Genomic DNA, 22,704 nt, shown 5'->3' with positions numbered 1-22,704 from the left:
GTGCACGTATATTGGCAAAATCCAACCTGGACTCCCTGTTCATCTGCTGTGTCCTAAGCCCCAGTTAACTTTTGTATTAACCTCTCAGAGCACAAGTCCCTACTGAGAATCCTGCAAAATGAATGTCCAGAATCTGTGTCTGGTGCTGAGAGTTGTGTGGGCAGGGAGAAACCAAGCGCCATTCCTCCAACAGCACCCCTCCTTAAACCCGCTCCCTTCCCTGGGACTTCTATGTAGCTCCATCCTTCTCAGACTTCCGTTTGCCATGTGTAACTTGCCAAAAGCACATGCTGTTGAATTCTGTGCAAGTAGTAGGAGTTTTGTCCCCCAAGATGGCAATCGAGTGGCCTTTTTTTTTCAATAAGTCAATGATCAATTCGTTAGAGAGAACACAATTGCCACTCCATAAATTCCAACTGCCTAAGGGGTATGGAGTTTGCCATCATCATCATTAGGTGAGGAGGGAGGGCTGCCATGTATAATCACAGTACAGGTAGGTACCAGTCACCCACTCTGTGGGGCAGGGGTGAGACAGGTATGTGTGATGCAACTCAGAACACTGATTAGATTTAATTCTGAGGCTGGACTTGGGGACAGGTGGTGTCATATGGTCTAGAATTCCCATCATGAGAGCTCAGTTGTTCCGGATGGTATTTTCAATCCAGGGTATGTAGTTAATGATTCTGGTATAGATGCCAACATCGGCTCTCAAAACACATCCATCTCCAAAAGTCAGGATTCCTTGAAGTACCCCATCACACATGGCAGGGGCAGCTGTGACTTCCTGCCAGGAAAAAGGAAACCGGGTTATTTTTCTGGCAAAGGACACAATAAAATGGGAAAATTAAGGCATTGAGAGTACATTACCTTGCAGGGCAGCCTCCTTCCTGGCACGATGCCCACGCACATCATACTATCTCTGATGTAGGTTTTATAGGCTTCGCGCCACTCAGTCTCGGAGATTACAGAGATATTGACATTCTGCAGTGAGTCGGGGTCCTTGTCTAGAGGAAAGAAAGAAATAGAACTTTAAGTGTTACGAGATACCAAACTTTCTTTTTTCCTTTCCCTCTTTTTCAACATATTTCATCTCCTGGTAGAAAGGAAGAGTTAAAACACTGAGAGAAATCACAACTATGGCCACTACGACCATAGGAAATGATCAGATTAACAATTTCTCATGATACAAAGTGTCTATCTGCTTATAAAAGAGACTAAATTCTTGGAAGTTAGATGTAAATATAAGACATTTCTGCAATGAAATGAAATAAATTACTTAAAATTTTTCTGGCAATTCAGACATTTAAAAAGTGTCCTTTGAGTTGGAATTTTATTCATTCAATTTTATTTTACTTTTTGAGCTCCCATGTTTTTTATTTGTCCCATATTTTACATTAATCACTGTCTCCTTTCTAATTTTTTAAATTGAAATATATTGACAAGAAACACTGTATAAATTTAAGGTATATAGCATATTGATTTGACACATTTGAATATTGTAATATGATTGCCATTGGGGCAATAGTTCACCTCTACCACCTCACATAATTATCATTTCTTTTTTGTGGTGGGAAAAATTAAGATCTAGTACCTCAGCAAGTTTGATTGTAATACAATATAGCTAACTATATTCACTATACTGTGTATTAGATTTCCAGAACTTATTTATCTACTAGTTGCAAGTTTGTACCCTTAAACAAGGTCTCTCCTATTCTGAGAGTTTGAAGGAATTTAGTGAGCTCTAAGCCTAATTTTTCATTTAAAATCACTCAAAAAGTGGTTTTCTTAAACCCATAAAACTAGGATTTGAAACTAAGTCTCCTCATTCCTAATTCAAGTTATTTCCTTTATATCAGTGGTTCACACATACTATGAACTGTGCAGACCCATAACAAAATTTTTCCAATCTGCAACAAAATGAGAAAAACAAGAGCAAAGTAGTATCTCCATATATGTTAGTTTTCTTGCCAAAGATTCTTCTTTAGGAGGAAGTATTTTAGTTTAAGATTTTGTTTTTTTTAATGGGTTTGTGTTTATTTGAGTGTCCTTATTTGAAAATAATATATTAATTCTTTAAAAGAAAATGATTGAGATTCTTTGCCTTATTTTCCAGCCCAGCAATAATTGTATAGCTCAACATTTCTTTTGGGAATGTTTTTTTTTGGAAATGCTTACTTAACTACTTCATGAGCCAGATCAAAATAAACTGCATTTTTTGTAAGTTACATCTCTTTTTGACTCAAGTGACATACCCAGATGAATCAAACATACTGCTTAACAGAAGGACATTTGCCTATTTCCAAAACTCAAGTTGTCTCTCAAAGGACAAGGAAATTCTACTTTTTTTTTTTATTGGAGTATAGTTGATTTACAGTGTCGTGTTACTTTCTGCTGTACAGAAAAGTGAATCAATTACATATACATATACTTTTTTAGGTTACTTTCCCATATAGGTCATTGCAGAGTATTGAGTAGAGTTTCCTGTGCTATACAGTAGGTCCTTATTAGTTATCTATTTTATATATAATAGTGTGTATATGTCAATCCCAATCTCCCAATTTATCCCTTTCCCCCTTCCCCCCCCACCCCCGACCCCTGGTAACCATAAGACTGTTTTCTACGTCTGTGATTCTATTTCTGTTTTGTAAATAAGTTCAATTTGTACCATTTTTTTAGGTTCCACATATAAGCGATATCATATATTTGTCCTTCTCTGTCTGACTTACTTCGCTCAGTATGACAATCTCTAGGTCCATCCATGTTGCTGCAAATGGCATTATTTACTTCTACTTTATGGCTGAGTAATATTCCATTGTATATATGTACCACATCTTCTTTATCCTTTCCTCTATCAATGGACATTTAGGTTGCTTCCATGTCCTGGCTATTGTAAATAGTGCTGCAATGAACATTGGTGTGCATGTATCTTTTTGAATTATGGTTTTTTCTGGGTATATGCCCAGGAGTGGGATTGCTGGATCATATGATAGCTCTATTTTTAGTTTTTTTAAGGAACCTCCATACTGTTCTTCATAGTGGCTGTACCAATTTACATTCCCATCAACAGTGTAGAAGGGTTCCCTTTTCTCCACACCCTCTCCAGCCTTTATTGTTTGTAGATTCTTTGATGATGGCTATTCTGACCAGTGTGAAGTGATACCTCATCGTAGTTTTGATTTGTATTTCTCTAATAATTAGTGACGTTGAGCATATTTTCATATGCTTTTTGGCCATCTGTATGTCTTCTTCGGAGAAATGTCTATTTAGATCTTCCACCCATTTTTTGATTGGGTTGTTTGTTTTTATGTTATTGGGCTGCATGAGTTGTTTGTATATTTTGGAGATTATTTCCTCATCAGTTGCTTCGTTTGCAAATATTTTCTCCCATTCTGAGAGAATGTCTTTTTGTTTTGTTTATGGTTTCCTTTGCTGTGCAAAAGCTTTTAAATTTAATTAGGCCCCATTTGTTTATTTTTGTTTTTATTTGCATTACTCTAGGAGGTAGATCAAAAAAGATCTTGCTTTGATTTATGTCATAGAGTGTTCTGCCTGTGTTTTCCTCTAAGAGATTTATAGTATCTGGCCTTACATTTAGGTCTTTAATCCATTTTAAGTTTATTTTTGTGTATGGTGTTAGGGAGTGTTCTAATTTCATTCTTTCACATGTAGCTGTCCAGTTTTCCCAGCACCACTTATTGAAGAGACTGTCTTTTCTCTGTTGTATATTCTTGCCTCCTTTGTCATAGATTAGTTTACCATAGGTGTGTGGGTTTATCTCTGGACTTTCTATCCTGTTCCATTGATCTATATTTCTGTTTTTGTGCCAGTACCATACTTTTTTTGATGACTGTAGCTTTGTAGTGTAGTCTGAAGTCAGGAAACCTGATTCCTCCAGCTCCGTTTTTCTTGTTTTAGAGGATGTTATACTGGGTGATATAAGCCAGAAACAGAAAGACAAATACTATCTCACTTAAATGTGAAATCTAAAAAAGCCAAATGCATAGAAACAGACAGTAGAATGCTGGTTACCAAGGACTAGGGGGTGGAGGATATAGGGGTATGTTGATCAAAGGGTACAAACTTTCAGTTGTAAGATGAGTAAGTTCTGGAGGTTCAATGTACAGCATGGTGACTAGAGTTAATATTGCTGTATGGTGTACTTGAAATTTTCTAAGAGAATAGATCTTTTTTTTTTATAACATCTTTATTGGAGTATAATTGCTTTACAATGGTGTGTTAGTTTCTGCTTTATAACAAAGTGAATCAGTTATACATATACCTATGTTCCCATATCTCTTCCCTCTTGCGTCTCCCTCCCTCCCACCCTCCCTATCCCACCCCTCTAGGTGGTCACAAAGCACCGAGCTGATCTCCCTATGCTATGCGGCTGCTTCCCACTAGCTATCTATTTTACATTTGGTAGTGTATATATGTCCATGCCACTCTCTCACTCTGTCCCAGCTTACCCTTCCCCCTCCCCGTGTCCTCAAGTCCATTCTCTAGTAGGTCTGCATCTTTATTCCCGTCTTGCCCCTAGGTTCTTCATGACCTTTTTTTTTTTTTTTTATTCCATATATATGTGTTAGCATACAGTATTTGTTTTTCTCTTTCTGACTTACTTCACTCTGTATGACAGACTCTAGGTCCATCCACCTCATTACAAATAACTCAATTTTGTTTCTTTTTATGGCTGAGTAATATTCCATGCCACATCTTCTTTATCCATTCATCTGTCGATGGACACTTAGGTTGCTTCCACGTCCTGACTATTGTAAATAGAGCTGCAATGAACATTGTGGTACATGACTCTTTTTGAATTATGGTTTTCTCAGGGTATATGCCCAGTAGTGGGATTGCTGGGTCGTATGGTAGTTCTATTTTTAGTTTTTTAAAGAACCTCCATACTGTTCTTCATAGTGGCTGTATCAATTTACATTCCCACCAACAGTGCAAGAGGGTTCCCTTTTATCCACACCCTCTCCAGCATTTATTGTTTGTAGATTTTTTGATGATGGCCATTCTGACTGGTGTGAGATGATATAAGAGAATAGATCTTAAGTGCTCTCACCACACACACACACACACACACACACACACGCAAGGTGAATATGTGAGGTGGTGGATAATTAGCTTGATTGGGGCTATCATTTTACAATGTATCAATATATGCATATCAAAACATGAATTTTTATACCTTAAAAATGTACAGTGCTTATCTGTCAATTATACCTCACTAAAGCTGGGAAAAAAAGAATTTCTACTTTTGTGATATATTCAAGAAAATGTATCCCAAGATCTGAAGGTATTTATCAACAAGTAGTTTAAAAAGGTTTGAGTAATGGCAGCATTGTTAGGATAAGTGTGTAGCCACCTCTTGGCTTCTGTAAAAGAAAGTGGAAGTGGATGGAAAAAATGTAATCTGACAAGCTTGTTAAAAATTAATCTCCTTTCCATACTATGATGTCTAGTGTATGCTGTATATTAAATATATTCAGACTTACTCATGAGTAAAAATGTATTAATTCTTCCTAAGGGACTCTATCATAGTTTTTTCTTATTGTTACTCACCTCTCCCCACCTCCAGTACTCACTGCCATCTTGATTAATAGCTAGAGACAGTTGATTAGGATTTGCATGAAAAATATGGAATGGGATAGTGAGAAGAGGGAAGACAGACACAAAACTTAGAAAAGAGAAGGCTGTCTTCATTTGCTCAAAGTTTTTTCATGTAGTCTGAAACACGTGACATAGAAGAAAGCTTAGGTAGAACATGAAATTCAGTAGTTTTGAATTATATACGGAAGACTTCCACTGAAAAAAATGATAGTCGTTTTCCAACTTCCTGAAGAAGTGAGTGAGTGTTCATTTTCAGAATGTTACCAGTTAAAAATACTTGAGAAATATTTTCTTAAACTTTTGTTGATCTGTATCACAATTTTGCATATGGAAGTTCTGCATGATTTAGCACAATATTATGTATTTATCTTACGTTTAACACATAAACATTATTTCATGCTATTTCAGGGCTTTAAGTTTCTTTATTGCCTGAAATGGTTGGAAACCATCTGATACAGTTTGTGCCATATTTCAGAATTCAGAAAATTAAGGCTCCAAAAGTAAAGTGACCGACCAGCTGTCATACAGCAAATTAAGACCAGAATACAAATGTCCTGTTTCCACTAACACCACGTCTATCAGACATGAAAGCAAAGATGTAGAAAGATACAGTGGGAAACAAAAGATTGCAGGACTTCTGCAGTGAGGCTCTAGGGAAGGGAAAGGAGATGAAAGGATGAATGAAAAGGTTAGAAGAAAGCTCAAGGTTAGAAGAAGCCAAGAGTGGAGGCGGGAGAGATGCATGTCTGGTTCTGAGAGCTACTCACAGAGATCACACACATTGTAGGTCCAGGTGGAGACAGTGCACATGGTGTCTTCAGTGGCAGGTTCTTTGGCCAGGCTGGCCAGTTTCACATAGTCATTGAGTTCTATATGGGTTTGCAGCTTGATTAACATGAAGTTATGCTCAATAGAAGTGATGGAGAATTGTGGATGATGAATCATCTTCTCATAACCAACCACTTGTATATGCTTTTCTTCTTTTAGATTTGATGGTTTTGTAACCCCCAGTATTAACTGAAGCTTCCTGGAGCAATAGGGATATTCATGAGAGGACTTAACAGACATGGCTTATCCATCCTTATGGGCCTTTATTAGCTCCTCCCCAAAGCCTTTTCTCTACTACTGAACATCCCCAGAAGGCCTCTCTAATCCTATTTAATTGGGTGGATCCCAGGCAGGATTCTGGTCTGTACCCAACCTGAGAACCCAAAATGTAGGTTGATGTTGGGGGCTTATTACTCACAGTAAGTTACAGTGTGCAGCTGTGATCACCCAAAGGGGGTGGATCAGGCCTCCAACACAAGGCAAGTAATCAGATTTCAAGTAGATCATGTAGGGGGGAGTGATGACATCTTTGTAATCTGGGTCAAAGGTCAAAACAACTGGAGAGAGAAACAGAGACCGGAAATGCTGAGATTGTTTTTCAGGTATCATTAGAGAAAACAAAGGAAGCTAACTCGACAGACTCAAGTTCCCCCACCCTTCTCTCCAGTACCTTTATCTGTAAGTTGAATTTGTAAACTGAATTTCTTTGTTCTAAAACAAGAAAAAATGATAGAAACATATCTATTTCAAAAGATAAAAGGTGTTTTCTCTTTTAGTTGTCCATAAGCATTCTTCAAAGTAAAATACAACCTTCCTTAAATACCTTCCATGATTCAGTGGACATATGTTAAATCAACTCATTTTTCTACCATTTTTAGAATGCTTTGACCAATCTTAACCCTTTCTCCTGACAATGCTAGGCTGAGTGATATATGTCATTTAAAGAACAGAGCGAATGCTAACTGAGTCTGAGAGGGAGGAAATCATTCATGCATTCAACAAGTAAATATTAAGCATCTAGTGTGTGTCAGGCTCTAAGGGCTTGTGCTACATAGTAAACAAAACAGAGAAATATTTCTGCACTCATACATTCTAATGAGTGGAGACGTTCAATAATAATAAATACAGGGACTTCCCTGGTGGCGCAGTCATTAAGAATCCGCCTGCCAGTGCAGGGGACACGGGTTCATGCCCCAATCTGGGAAGATCCCACATGCCGGGAGCAAAAAAGCCCGTGTGCCACAACTACTGAGCCTGCACTCTAGAGCCTGCAAACCACAACTACTAAAGCCAGCACGCCACAACTACTGAGCCCGTGAACCACAACTACTGAGCCACAACTACTGAAGCCTGTGCGCCTAGAGCCCGTGCTCCACGACAAAGAGAAGCCACTACAATGAGAAGCCCGTGCACCGCAATGAAGAGTAGCCCCCGCTTGCGCGACTAGAGAAAGCCCTCGCGCAGCAACGAAGACCCAACGCAGCCATAAAGAAATAAATAAATTTATTTTAAAAAAAGAGAAGAAGTAGATTACTCAATGGTATAATCCAAGTGGTATATACAGGTATATGCTGTAAAATTCTTTCAGCTTTGTTTTATGTTTGAAAACTTGCATAATAAAATGTCAGAGAAACATTTTTAAAAATGGAGGTATGTGCCTCAGAGCATACCATAAGAAGTGAAGACGTTCACTTCTACATTGTGTGCAAGGAAGTATTACCCAGAAGTTAAAATTTATCTGGGTCTTAGAGAAGAGAAAGGAGCTTGTCTGACATAAAAAGAAGAGAAAAACTAATTCAAAAAGAGGGAAAAGCTTCTGTAAAGGCATGAGTACGTGAAACATTACCCAGAAGTTAAAATTTATCTGGGTCTTAGAGAAGAGAAAGGAGCTTGTCTGACATAAAAAGAAGAGAAAAAATAATTCAAAAAGAGGGAAAGGCTTCTTCTATAAAGGCATGAGTGCGTGAAGCAACGTGGTGTGTTTGTGGAAATACTACCAAGTATTATAGGGGGAATGTTAAGAGCAGGGTGGAGACATAAGCAGAAATTAAAGAATGAGAAGCCTTATCTTTTAAGTCTTGTATGTATGACTTGCATTGTCTTTTATTGCGTAGGAATTAAGGAACCAATACATTCATTATTTCACAAAGTTCCATTGAATGTTGTAGAGGATAGAGCCGTGCCCCATTTCACACCCTGCATAATCCCCGAGTGCCTCCCCTTGAGTGTGGGTGGGACTTGTGACTTGCTTCTAACAGAATATGGCCAAAGTTATGGGTTGTCTTCCCCATGATTATGTTAATCTATTGCATTAACATTGTATAAATACCCATCTTGCTAGCGTGCACAAGGGAGATTCTTCATGCTGCTGGACAAAGTAGGCAGCCATGTTGAGGGAGCCCAGGTGGCAAAGAACTATGTATGGGTGACCTACCTGTACCAAGTACAGCCTCAAGGCCCTGAAGACAGCTTTCAGCTCACAGCCAGCAAAAAGCAAGGGTCCTGTGTAATGCAACCACAAGGGAATGGATTCTACCAACAACCTGAATAAATTTAGAAGCAAATTCTTCTCCCAAAGACTTGCTAGACCCTGAGGAGAGGACCCAGCTAAGCCAGGCTTGAACTCTTGACTCACAGAAACCATAAGATAATAAAGGTTGTCTTAAGCTGTACAATTTGCAGTAATGCTTTTACACAGCAATAGAAAACTATTACAAATGTACACTAGGTGCTGGCACTTTATTAGATGACTGAGTAAGAAGGGGGAGGAGAATCTTGCCCTCATAGATCGTGAAGACTAATAGGGGAGATGGAAGTTATAAGACCTACTATCATGAATGTCACAATGTGAGAAATAAAGGGAGGTAGAAAAACACATAGTTGGGACCCTAAGGCAAGGGTCAGAAGAAGACCTCCTTGAGGAAGTGCTGTTTGAGGCTTGAACGATGAGTAGAAGTTAATCAAATGGGGAGATGGGGAAGAGATCTCTGGGAAGATGAACAAGGACTCCAAAGAGAGCAGAGCACACACAAAAGAATACAAAGAGAGACAGAGAAGGATCTTACAAAACAGACCTTTCAGTAATTGCCAAGTAAGAACGGCCTGCAAACAAGACGAGGAGGCAACCAGAGAGCAGATCAAGAGAACGTGTCCTTGGGCACGATATTTTAGATGGGAGAGGCTTTATCTTGCTTAAATGGTGACAGGAAGAATCCAATTGATAGGGGAAGTTGAAAAATACTGAAAAGTGGAGATAATAAAGCAAGTCCATGAGGGTGTCAGAGGAGAGGAGATCCATATCACAGGCAGAGATAGAAGCTGTTGATAATAAGGCTTCATTTACAGGAAGGATGGGAAAAAAAATAAGAAAAAAGTCTAAGTATGTTTTCAGATTGGGGGATGAAAAGTGGACTGAGGTATCTTCTGAGGGTTTCAGTCTCTCTCCTCCCAAACCAGAGGTCGTCTGCTGAAGGCGAGCCCTGAAAGTTGGAGGAAGAGAGGAGAACATTTGAAATGGTCGTTATGGAGAATGTTATAGATGATGATTTGGAAAATATAGGATGGTCAATAAGTGCTGAAGATGTAATTTAAGAGTTACATGAAGTTAACTGAATCACTTTGCTGTACACCTGAAACTAACACAGTGTTGTAAATCAACTATGTCAATTAAAAAAAAAGTTACAAGAAGTGATCAGATGAGCATTTTATTAAAAACTCTGGAGCAAATATAGATGTGATTCAGTAAAGGGAGCAGGGAGCATTGGTCAGTGAATCAGAGACAGGAAGCAGGGCGTAACTAGGGACAAGCCCACTGGAGAAGAAAGGCAAACACAGGGGCTTGTGGTTCTGATGGGCCAAAGATTACAAGAAAAAGAAGTGTAGTTGAATTAAATGGGCTTGGTGTCCAAATTTGAGGATATGGTTTTTCTCTATGTGCCAGGATAAGCGTGGTCTTAGTCATAACCCAGATGGTTTTTCTGTTTTGTTATTTTTGTTGTTTTGTTTTGCTTTGCTTTGGTAGGAGAGAAAAAGCATCCATGCTCAGAGTATATCAATGACCAAAACCCAACCCACCTCAGCAATCTCTACAGACACACAGATTCACCACCTCCCTCATGAGATGCAGCTCCAAATCTCTTCACTCTTTGCAGAGTCTTTTTCTCCTGTGGCATGATTCTCTCTGCTCATCTCACTGGCCCTCTCTGTTCCTCTTTCCCTTTTTAACAGGTAATCCCATAGCACACTGCCCCTCCCCTACATGTAACTCCAAAGCCTCTCATATATCACTTGAGCCCCTACTTTTGGGTCATTCAGCATCCTCTCAATTCTGTATTCTTAGGTGTCCTGGTCAGTGGGTTTGGGATGCTGTACATCTCCTCACTTTATGCCAGTGTGAGAGAAGCACTGAGCATCCATCAGAGCTCTTCCCAATAGCACAGAGCTTTGCTAAGGTCCGCACCTACTACCTATAAACACAGAACCCACCCCGTTGTTACTATTTGGATATCACCTGAGAGCCAGATCTTTGTCTGCTTGAAACGACCATCTCTAGTTCCTTCAAGGATCTCACATATAACATGCCCCATCTCTGATTCATAACCGTTGTTCCTGATCCATTACACATGAAAACATTGCTTCTCTTTATATTACTGTTTAGAACCACCATCTAGGCCGTTGTGAAAGTCAGAAACTCAGCTGACTTTCCCTGACTCTGCCCCTGTTGTTTCTACTCACAGTCAGTATGTCTAAAATGTACAGACTCTGCTTCCCTACATCTCCCAATTCAGAAGTTTGACAATGTTTCATTTACCATGGTGGCTTTAATGACACACCCTCTGATGCCTACAAAATAAAAATCTAAATTCCGTTACCAAACAGGTCAGGCCCTTTGCTATCTTAACACTTACCTGCTATAAATAATACTTTTTTATCACATTCTCTATCCCCCTCTGCAAACAATTTTCTACCCTCCAGTATTACTTATTTACATATATTTTCCAGAACACATCACAGTTTTTATGCTTTTCTGACTTTTACTTAACTAAACCTCAGTTTTACAATATTCTCCCCGAATTTGTCTGCCTCTTGGATGGTACCTCCCGTGACTCTGATACCCTAATGTTTTTTCTTCTATACTCCCATGGAACTTATTGCTCATTCCATTGTAGCAATTGTCACAAGGTATTGGCTAACTGATGGCAAAGTCTGTGTCATAATGTATCCCTAGCATATGCAGTACCTACCAAATAGCTGATATTTCAATAATTTTTGAATGAACAAATGGTGAGGATGTTGCTGAATTTCTCATCATGTTTACAGTTTATGTGATAAAGAGATCAGGGGCCACAGCCCAAGTTTTTAGTGTCATTTTTTTTTTTAATGAATTCTGTTCAAGAACAAGAAAGATAGAGTTGTGGATCCAGTGTAGAAATCAAGAAGGTACTGCACTGAAGGGATGGAGGAACAGAGGAGCCTCAGTGGCTTTCAATGACGCTCATGAGCCATCTTGCATAAGGATTAACTTCTGTGAAGAATCCTTCACTTCCCAGGGTGACACTTCCTTTTGCCCAAGTCAAGATGCCATGCAACCTCCCACCGCAGATGGCTGGAGCTGCTGAGACTTCCTGCCAGAGAGAGGGAACAGAAGATCAATAGTGCTTTGTCCTCGTGGAACAAGAATTAATTGCAAGAAGTGGCACATTATAGTGGCAGAAGCATCTAACGGCCTGGAATCATTTTTCTTGAGAGGTGGCAAACCTCTCTTCACATCCACGTAGGGCTCACCTCTCTTGGTTTGAATTTGACCAAACTGAGAGCAAGTAGGAGGAGAAAGGACAAATGGCTCTCCCACCGAATCTCTCCCACTGTAAAGGAAGGCAGGGGAGTTGATGAGAAATCCAGAGACTGAGGAGAAAGAGGAGAAGGGCTCCAGGCCTTCTTGATGGGCACCATTTGGTTTCCTATGGGCACCTCTCCTCCTCATGGACCCCTTGCTATCGTCCTGTCTGGGGAAGGGAAAGATACCTTATTTTCAGATAAGGTCTTTAGAGGTTGTCCCACACACATGATGTTTATTGCCATTCTTTCATCTTGCATATTCTGGCACTCATCGTAGGGAACAGTATATTGGTTTATCCAAGTCAGCATGTCAGGGTCACTAACTGTGGGGAAGAGAAATGAAGTCCAGGGTTACTCTCCTTATCACATATACTCTTGTGATCAGCCTCTACTTTGTGAATACATTAATACCCGAGAATATTTATGGCAGGTATCAGACATTCCATCCTTCTTACAGTCCCTTGTTCAGTGTCTCTGTGTCAGACCAGTGGATTCAGAGCATTATGTGAGCCTTATGCCAGATATCATCAGATCTATAATTCTCTCTGTAGCGTGCATAACTTAGAAAGCTTGAAAAACCCACAGGAAAATTATGAATGATTGTGAGGAGAGAGAGACACAAAGCCATTGTCTCCAAGAAACCTTCATTTTTGGCACCTACTTCATCATCTTTACATTTAATCATAAAGGTATAAAACTATTTTTAATGTGTCTAAACATGCTTTTTTAGTGAGATAATTTATAAATGGATTATTTATAAGTGAATGTGAGTGTATATGTATAAATATACATATATATTTTCCCCTAAGAAGTAATATTGCTCATCTCACTCATAGCAGTTGTTACTATACTGTTAACCTCAGGATGCAAGGAGTCTAACCAAGACATTATATAATTTTAATCTCTGGTAGAGAGTAACAAGGAGGAAGGAAACAAAAAATTAACCAGAGACTGCTCAGGCTAAGCCTAGTGTTACTTATAGAGAAGGATTTTTCTGATATATATCCAATCTAACGTCTTAAAGCAGATTAGACCAGAAAATGTCAAGTCCGAAAAGAACAAGAAGAGTTATGTTCAGTTTTAAGTTTTTATGGAAATTGAATTGAAATACATAGAACAAGCTAGGTGAAAGTAACCTAGTTACTTGAAATAATGAACTCAATAAATATTGGGAGGCTGGCACCAGAGAGCTTGTAGAATTGGTTTGTCACTATGATTCTGACATACAGAGCCTATGGGATAAAACATTTATGTAGTTTTATTTTGTTTTCAAATGGTGTGTAATGAATTACTTTGTAAAATGTGATACAGTTACTTTGAATAAGACTTAAAATCTTCTATTTGTTCAGAAAATATATTCACTTAGATTCCCTGGAATGTTGCTTCTAAATTGAAAATGAAGTTGCCAAATACGGAGAATACAAAAGTTCCCACTTTCTACTTTTGTTTTCACAAAACAGACTGATAGATAAAACAGTCTCCCACTTTTTGTTTTTACAGAACATACGAATTGTTCTGTAACTACCAGAGGAGGGTTTAAACCTGATTAACGCCCATGGCAATTTGCCTCAGTGAACAGGCTTTGGCAAGCCAATCAATCAATGTCACTTTTTAAAGTCAGCAAATCAGACTCGCCTCCAATAAACATGCTGAGTGCCAACCAATCAACAACAATCTCACCCAGGTAACCACGCCTCTACAGATGACGTCAACTTTCTTAAGCCCCTGAAAGTCTTCCAAACCCTGTAGGGAAAGCTTCCCACAAACCCCATATAAGCCTAGTACTCTGCTCCTTGAGACTGTGTCAGCTCAGCATTGCTATTCTATAATAAGCAATACATTTAGCTTTATCAGTTCATTTCAGATATCGAGTGGTGGTTCCAGCATCCTTTGATAATACTGAAAGAGAGTATAATGGTAGTAAAAGGCCCTGCAGTAATCCTTCTAGGGTCAAGAGCATTACCTCATAGCAGCTATTTCCTTCAGGTATATCCCTCCACATTTTCCCCAGCGCCAAAACCTTCTCAGGATGAAGAACACAGAGTCAAACACTTACGGTTTTTATATTTACTCCAGGTCCAGGTTGGGATAAAGCAGGAATCATTAAATGATAAGGGTTCCATAGCTATGGCTATGGTTCCCACTTGGTTGTTGAGTGCAGCAGGCTTAGACAGTTTTATCATCACCAAGTCATTGTTCAGAGATCCTGCGTTGAATTCAGGGTAGGGCACCGTCATTGAGTAATTCCGTACCTGCTCTTCCTTATTTTTGATGTTGGGTTGATAAACTCCCAATCGGATTTTAACACTATGGAAGAAAGGAGGCAGGGAGTTGGAAAAGAACAGGGTCACAGAATGTCAGAATTGCAAGAAGTGTCAGAGGTGACCTCCTCCAATCATTTTAATTTTATCTCTTAGACCTGAGAACTCAAGTGACCAGCCTTGGTCTGTAAAACAGTAATAACAATAGTTTATAGGACTGTTGTGTTAGACTCAATGTATACACATAAAACCTGACATGGTATCTGCCACCTAGAACATACTCAATGCAATCTAGTTGTGATGATGGTGGTGATGGTGGTGATGGTGATGATGCTGGTGATGGTGATGATGGATGACCTGAATGAATAGGGAACAGAGATGGCACCACAATCCATTATTCCAGAGGTCTTAGCCTGCACTACACTGTCTCAAGCAACTCTTGAGCAAGCATATTGTACCCTTTGTTTCTGGATATTCTTAGGCCCTTCCCAGCTCCTCTTGGGCCCATATCATTGTATTTACCATGTGCTGCCTACACTGATTATAGATTCACAAGACTCTTAGTAATCTATCAGGACTCCCATTTACCATCTTCCATTATATTTCCGGACAAATTCAAACCCACAGACTTCCACAGTCAGGAGTGCAGTCACGTAACAGATACAGGAGCCACTGCCTACCAGAAACAGTTCATGCATTAGGCCTGGCTGAGAGAAGAATATCCAATTTACCAGCTCCAGTTCTTGGAGGGGATGAACTGTCTTTATTTCCTTTGTATTTCTTATTAACACAGAGAGCACGGCTTCAATCTGGGTCTGAGTAAACTGTCTTGAACGACCAGATGGCTGAGAGTTCTGAGTTAGAAATGACCCTTATATACTCCTGAAACTCTGGCTGGGTCCCAATCATACAACAGTTTCTCACACACAACAGAGACACTGAGGTCTGTAAGCATCATCTCGTGCAGAGTTCCTTTGCCCTTCTTCTGTTACCTGCATCACATGACTTCTGCTAACACTTCGACCTCAGCCTGTGAACACCCACCCCTACTCATTACACTCACTCAGCGCTGGTCTCTCAGTTTGGCAAACACTCAATTATCTTTACTGCTTCAGAGACTCTGTACACTATTCCCTCTGCCTGGAATTTTCCCCAGGATTTATTCACTTGGTTGCGTCCTCCTCTTCCTGTTGGTCTCATCTCTTCAACTAGGCCTGACATGATCACCCTAAGTAAAGTAGATATCTTGCTTTATTCCTGTATTTTACAGCTTGGCACTCTTTTTAATGTTTTATTTTGGGACATTTATTTGTTTTGGCTTACTTCCTCTACCAGAATGTGAGCTCCATGAGGGAAAACTAATTTCTGTCTTGTTCCCTTGCTGTTTTTTCAGTGCATTAAGCAGTCCCTAGAATATAGTAAATGTTCAATAAGTATGTTGAATGAATGAATATTATTTACTGTCCGTGAGAAAGAGTCTTCTGACACCTTCCTCTTCATCTCCTCCTAAACCACCCAAGTGTGTATTATCTTCCCCGTTGGGAAGACGACCCTCTCTCTTCCTGGGTCTTCTAATTCCCTAGGATGCCATTAGAACTTGCTGGGATGCCTCATCAGACCTGATTTTGTTCGAATAGAACCCTCATGGCTCCCAAGAGCAAACGGATACTTACGGTAAGGGGCAGTGAGCAGCGGTCAGTACCCACTCAGGGTGAATGAGAGACCCCACACAGGGTTCCGGGAAGGACTGAAGATAGACCATGTAAGGAATAGTAAAATCTTCTGCTACGTACATCTTCTCAGTGTTGGAATCTTGGGCCGGAATGACTCCTAAAGAATCAGTAGGGTCACAGGTAGAAGGAGAGACAGGGCAAGAGGTGAGAGTTGACTAGGATAGTTTTTCCCACCTTAAGGTTTTCAAGGACAATGTCAAGATCTTCAAATTATTTTTAAATATTCTTTTAAATCAAAGGGCAATCATGCATGTCACCTGAGCTCTACACGTGAAGAAAACTGACACATGTCTTTGCTTGAGATGGAGGTATATTAAAGTTCTGTGAAACTAATGCAAAGGTTTATCTGAGGCTGATCAAAAACCCTGATTGGCAGTGCTGTGTATTATAAAAATGAAAAAAAAAAGAATTACTACTTTAAAAATAATAGTTTAAATTAACTTTTGCCAGGAATGAAAGGAAAAAGTTAAATACTACCTGACTTTGGTGGTGAAAGGAGTGGAAAAGCTTGGGGTAGGGCCACGAGGCTCTCAGAGCCCCTGACCCAGCCCCTCTTCCTTTCCTGCACTCACTCCTCCAAAGTCCATCTGCCCAGAGAAAGGGAAGATATACTTTTCTGGTGTCTTTTCAGGAGACGCGGCAATCTAGGAAATCACACACTCAAGAGTCCTGGGAGAGTGCAGGGGACTTACAGTTACGTATCCTAACATGCTCACAGGCACCGGAGAAGCTCAGAGAGACTGCTGGTGGGGTAAGCTGTGCATCAAGAGCGGTTCCTTTCATTTGCATCAACAGTTACTTGAAGGAAATGCCCACCAACTCCTCTCTCTTCAGTTGTGGCTAGCTACTTCCCTCTCTGACCCTCCCACACACCACCGCATCGCTCCCTAAGCAGCAACAAGACCCCAGACTCACCAGCTGCACTCATGAGTGCAAAGATGAGATACCACTTCATGGCAGGCTGGGATCTCGCCAGGAGCAGACAAGTCAGATCCAGCCGTCAGCTGTCTCAATCTTTAGTCCAAGCGTCCTTGGCAAGAACAGCGGGGGAGAGAAAATATTAAGTTGGGGGGTAGGGGGAGAAGCAAGGCTTTTAGAGATGTCTTCAAACGAGCCCTGATCAAAATCCAGTTACATAAGGCACACCTGAGATCTGTCTCTGATGTGGGTGAAAGGGAAAGGGGCAGACCAAGTCCAGCCCCTGGTGCCTCTTCTCGGACCCTAGAAATCTCAGGTGTACCTGCTGACATTCTCCTCCCCTCTCTGTGACACAGTCTTTCTTTGTTGTCCTCTCCTCCCTTTGTGACTGTGAACCTCTCTCCCTGCCCTCACTTGCCATCTCCCTTTTCCCCAAGAGTCCCTCTGCCCCTCTCAGAGCCTCTTCAAACATTGGGGTATGAAATAGATTTAACAAACCATCCTCCCCTCGCCATTTTAGTGACGAGGATGCCGTAGGCCTCGTGGAAGTTAGCAGCCAAGTCAGGACTCGGAACGGTGTTTCCAGATTTCCCCTGATGTGTAGAACTTTACCTGAGCCCCGTGCTTCCAGAAGACAGCGGTGGGTGAAAAATTCTTGGAGATTCTGTATTCTGAGAAATGGCTTATCACAAAGAATGACCCTTCCCCACGTGAGTTTGAAAAGACTCCATCCACTCTTTCTCATGGCTCCCATAAGACTTTGGATGACTCCTTCGTGGACGTGTGACAAGGTCAGCCACAGACCTTCCCGCTTTTGCCTGAACCACGCGGACCCTCCAGCTCCCCATTCTTTCTCTCATCAATGATTAGCTGAGCTTAGAACTGTTTCCCCCCACCCCCGCCCCACCCCGAATCTAACTACAACTAGAGATAAACACTTCCTTTTCAGCTAACTGAGAATTCCCCTGATTGCAAAACAACCTCAACTGTTAATCTCCCCACCTGTAACTTGTCTACATCTCCCTACAAATGTCTTAAGGCAAAAGCATCCTGCTGAGGCACCCTGATCTCCAGATCTGGGATGTTCTTCTTATTGCAATAATCTGAATAAAATCAATCTCCCTACCTGTTCAGTTTCTGTGTTTGACAATTAGTACTCTTTTTAATGCACCCCACTCCTTCTTTTTATAAGTTAGCCTTAACTTTCTGACTGCCCCCCAACCCAGAGATATGTAACAAATAGTGGTTTCAACCATGGATATTGGTCTATAGTTTTCTTGTGTTGTCTTTCTCTGACATTGGTATCAGGGTAATGCTGGCTTTGTAGAATGAGTTGGGAAGTGTTCTCCCTTCTTCAACTTTTGGAGGAGTTTGAGCAGGGTTGGTGTTCATTCTTTGAATGTTTGTTGGAATTCTCCAGCTAAGCTGTCTGGTCCTGGGGTTTTCTGTGTTGAGAGGTTTTCGATTACTGACTCAATATCTTTACTCATTATTGGTCTGTTCAGATTTTCTATTTATAAAGTGCTTAGAACAGCAAGTTCTAATGGTAAATAGTAAATGCTATATAAATGCTTGTTAAATAAAATAACTATAACCTTAGGATCCCCATATTTTCCAGGCCTCTGGGAACACTTTTTTATCTATGTCCAAATATTGTTGTAAGCCCTTAAATCTTTGTAACATTTCCATGTTTATTAATAGCAGTGCAGAGCATAGACTCAGGAGTCAAGCTCCTAGGTAGAGTTCAATTCCTGGCTTCAGGACTTTCTCGGTGCCTTGTCCTGATAGAAACATTTAACCTCTTTAAGCCTCAGTATTCTCATTTATAAAATGGGAGGAATATTAGCACCTAATTCATAGGATGGACATCTTGTTTGCTTCCAGGTTTTGGCAATTATAAATACAGCTGCTATCAACACCCATGTGCAGGTTTTTGTGTGGAGATACATTTTCAACTCCTTTGAGTGAATACCAAGGAGTGTGATTGCTGGATCGTATGGCAAGAGTATGTTTAGAAAGTTTCCACAGCTCAGATGGAATATAAATTAAAAAGGGATTAGACTGAGCTACTCAGAAAAGATGGATATTTTTAAGACTAAATAAAGACTTTTGTAGTTGCATTTTTTCAACAAGGCAGACATTCTTACTTGACTTTTTTTTAAAATATATATTTATTTATTTTTGGCTGTGTTGGGTTTTCGTTTCTGTGCGAGGGCTTTCGCTAGTTGCGGCGAGCGGGGGCCACTCTTCATCGCGGTGCGTGGGCCTCTCACTATCGCGGCCTCTCTTGTTGCGGAGCACAGGCTCCAGACACGCAGGCTCAGTAGTTGTGGCTCACGGGCCTAGCCGCTCCGCGGCATGTGGTATCTTCCCGGACCGGGGCACGAACCCGTGTCCCCTGCATTGGCAGGCGGATTCTTAAGCACTGCGCCACCAGGGAAACCCTCTTACTTGACTTTTAAAAGTAAGGCTAAAATCATACCAAGATAGTAAATATCTTTATTTTTTAAAGGTCTTTTAGAATTTGATTTTAACACTAAAGTTACTTGCCATAAAAGAAATGATTAAACTAGTTTTCATTTAAATAATGAATTAAATAAGATTTCTAGGGAAAAAGAGGCTTCTATTTGTCTTATTAAAGCAAATATTCTTCGATAAATTCATCTTGAGTATACCTTGAAATTTTTTGCTCGTTAATGGGAAAACTAACAGATTATGGAGTGTACCAATCTGAAGTGAAGTTACTTCTATCCAGCTTATATATCCCATGTGAAAAAATATTTACATGAGTAGCTAAACTTCCAAGTGCAAATATTGCTTTATTTTACATAGCTATCAAAGGTCCTAACCATGAAGTTGACAGTTGAGAGCCATCTGAGAGTTTTCAGAGCAAGTGATAAGTAAATTAAATCTATCTGTTACTGTAATGAGACATAGCAAGCAAAAAACTTTTCCTGATCTCAAACTGTTACCTCTTTACATTGCCTTATTTTTGCTATGAAATATCATGGCTTCCTGGATTTTATTGAATCATGAATTAGGTATTTATTTGTAGTAAATATCTTTTGGTGAGAGATATCTCTTCTGACTGCAAAATGGGTTTTTAAATCGTAGTATGCCTTCACAGGTCTTTTGACGTTTTTCTTTTGATTATACTTTAGAAGCAGATCTTTGCTTTCCATTTATCCATTCTTTGATCCAGTTTTCTTTTCCTGTGGCATTTGCATTGATTAGCATTATATTCTCTAGTCTCTATTTATTTGTTTTCTGTTTACGCAATCAGAATGAATACACCGTGAAGGCAAGGTTTTAACTGTTTTCTTCCCTGTTGTATCTTTAGTGAATAAAACACTGTTAGGCACGTAATAGGCCCTCAATAAGTTAAATGGTTGGATAAATGAATAGAATAGTTACATTGTCTCCACTGTACAACATACCAGGTTTATTTAATCAATCCTCTGTTAATGACTATTTGAGTTATTTCCGGATTTTCAGTGTTATGTAGACGATACATCAGTAAGCATCCTTGATTACTCTGGTGGAGACTGTGGCTGCCTCCTTAAAATCTACACCTCCTTTTCTTGATAGCTAACCTTATAATTACGCCGTTAACCAAATATATACCAAGTAGGCCATGTTTATTGCAAAATGAAAAGGTTATGTGTGCTCTGATGGTGTGCCATGTAACTTAATTATAAGTTCAACAGCATAATCCTCTTCAGTTATTGGCTCAGGGATGTGAGAGTGACCAAATTCAGTTAAGGAGACACAATATGTTTGACAGGGGGCTTCTGGGCAAAAAGCTTCTTTCTCCCTAGATACAGGCAAGGGAGAGTATGGCTCTGACAGCTGTCTTGATCACAAGGCTTTATCCTTAGGATAAAGCTGACAGTGATGCAGAGGGCAAAGACAGAAATAAATTGGGTCCCCTGATGGCATTTTTGAATTGCTGAATCAAACCATCCTTGCTGTTCTCACTATTTCTAAGCTTCCACTAGAGCATTTTAAAGTACATGTTAAGGTATGAGTTGGACATTCTGTTCCTTGCAACTGAATGATTCCAAAATGATACACTCACACTTACACATTTTTGTTTTTATAAGCACATTTTAATAGGATAGGATTCTAGAAGTTTAGTTGCTGGGCCAAAGAGCATATAGATTTCACATTTTAATATAATTTCACAAATTGTAACAAGTCAGATTTTAAGTAAGAGATAGAAAATGCCAAGATATGCTGAAAAGGGACTATTGGATGGCATCCAGAAAAATGATATATTTGCCTTTTCATACTTTACTTTGGGCCTGCCCTGATCTCTCATCTTTTATGTTATCTCACTTATCTTTTCAGGTCTCTGAATCTTCCCTCTACCTGAGGTGGTAAGGTGAGTAGGTGTATATTGGTGATGGTGATGGGTGGGGTAGAAGAACATTTCAGAGGGAACAGGGAAATCTTTAAACTCATTTGTTTCTGTAGAGAAGCCTGAGATGTTTATTTAAGGTAGATACAAGGTAACATTTAAAAACAAAAAAAGAGGAGTTATATGTGAAATTATTTTAGGCCATAAGCAAACATAAAAGCAATTCAATAACAACTAAGGAAATACACAGGACAGATTAGTTATAACTGAACATTTAAGAGCCCTGAATGCAAGGCTAAGGAATTTGGGCTCCATCCTAGTGGCATGATAAGGTAATATTAAGGGCTCAGGACTGCTCCCTACAAATGTGCCATCCAGAGGTATACAAAGGGATAGAAAATCGGTAATAGGGGAATGTATCTTCCCATACCTTCCTCTTCTGAGATACCTGTTATGGACTGCATATCTGTGTCCCTCACCGCCAAAATTCGTATGTTCAAACACTAACACCCAAGGAGATGGTATGAGGAGGTAGGGCCTTTGGAAAGTTTAGATGAGGTCATAAAGGTGGAGCCCCCATGATGGAATTAGTGCTCTTATAAGAGGGAGATACTGTTACCTAACACAAGTCTGTGTGCCTGACACACAATGAGGCCAAACAATACCAAAACATCAGAGTTCGGAGCACAGAAAGGTTTATTGCAGGGCCATGCAAGGAAACGGGTGGCTCATACCTTAAAAACCCCGAACTCCCTGAAAGCTTTCAGCAAAGCCCTTTTATAGGAAAGCTGAGGGAGGGGCGTGGTTAGTTGTTGCAGATTTCTTGGTGTCAGATCCTTTGTTCTTGAGGTCAGGTTGCGGTCAGGTCACGATGTTCCTGTAAACCTCCACCAAAACAAATGTTGTTCTGTGTTCTGACAAGAAAGTGCAAGGTCCCAAGGCTCGACTTTCACCCTCTGAGGTCCAGGCCCTGGCTAAGAGGAGGGGGTCCCTACACAGGAGGGTTACCCTGCCCTGGAGCGCTCGTGCAGCACCCAGGCCCCGCCGAAGAGGTAGTTCTCTGCTGACGGTGCCCTCAGGGCCAGGTCCCCAGACCCTGCCCAGCTGTCATCACGGAGGGAGCCAGGCGCCCAGGACCCAGCCAGCGCTC

At 40.2% G+C, this 22,704-nt stretch overlaps 2 protein-coding genes across 2 annotated transcripts; both read right to left on the bottom strand.

Annotated features, from left to right (window-relative positions):
* Positions 1-568: 568 nt before the first annotated feature.
* Positions 569-7,274, bottom strand: PRSS58 (serine protease 58). Its single transcript, XM_036864295.1, has 5 exons — positions 7,268-7,274; positions 6,863-7,001; positions 6,384-6,643; positions 868-1,004; positions 569-784 (listed from the first exon to the last, which is right to left on the bottom strand). The coding sequence occupies exons 1-5, from the start codon at positions 7,272-7,274 to the stop codon at positions 635-637; spliced, it is 693 nt and encodes a 230-aa protein (XP_036720190.1). The 3' UTR covers positions 569-634.
* Positions 7,275-11,813: 4,539 nt separating this feature from the next.
* On the bottom strand, positions 11,814-17,508 carry LOC118901231 (probable inactive serine protease 58). The gene is made up of 5 exons (XM_036864340.1): positions 17,192-17,508; positions 16,217-16,373; positions 14,339-14,589; positions 12,469-12,605; positions 11,814-12,068 (listed from the first exon to the last, which is right to left on the bottom strand). Exons 1-5 carry the CDS (start codon positions 17,229-17,231, stop codon positions 11,919-11,921), a joined length of 735 nt encoding a protein of 244 aa, XP_036720235.1. The 5' UTR covers positions 17,232-17,508; the 3' UTR covers positions 11,814-11,918.
* Positions 17,509-22,704: the final 5,196 nt, after the last annotated feature.

The sequence above is a fragment of the Balaenoptera musculus genome, chromosome 9 (assembly GCF_009873245.2).
Source record: "Balaenoptera musculus isolate JJ_BM4_2016_0621 chromosome 9, mBalMus1.pri.v3, whole genome shotgun sequence".
Lineage (NCBI taxonomy): Eukaryota > Metazoa > Chordata > Mammalia > Artiodactyla > Balaenopteridae > Balaenoptera > Balaenoptera musculus.
This window is presented reverse-complemented; position numbering and strand designations above follow the sequence as displayed.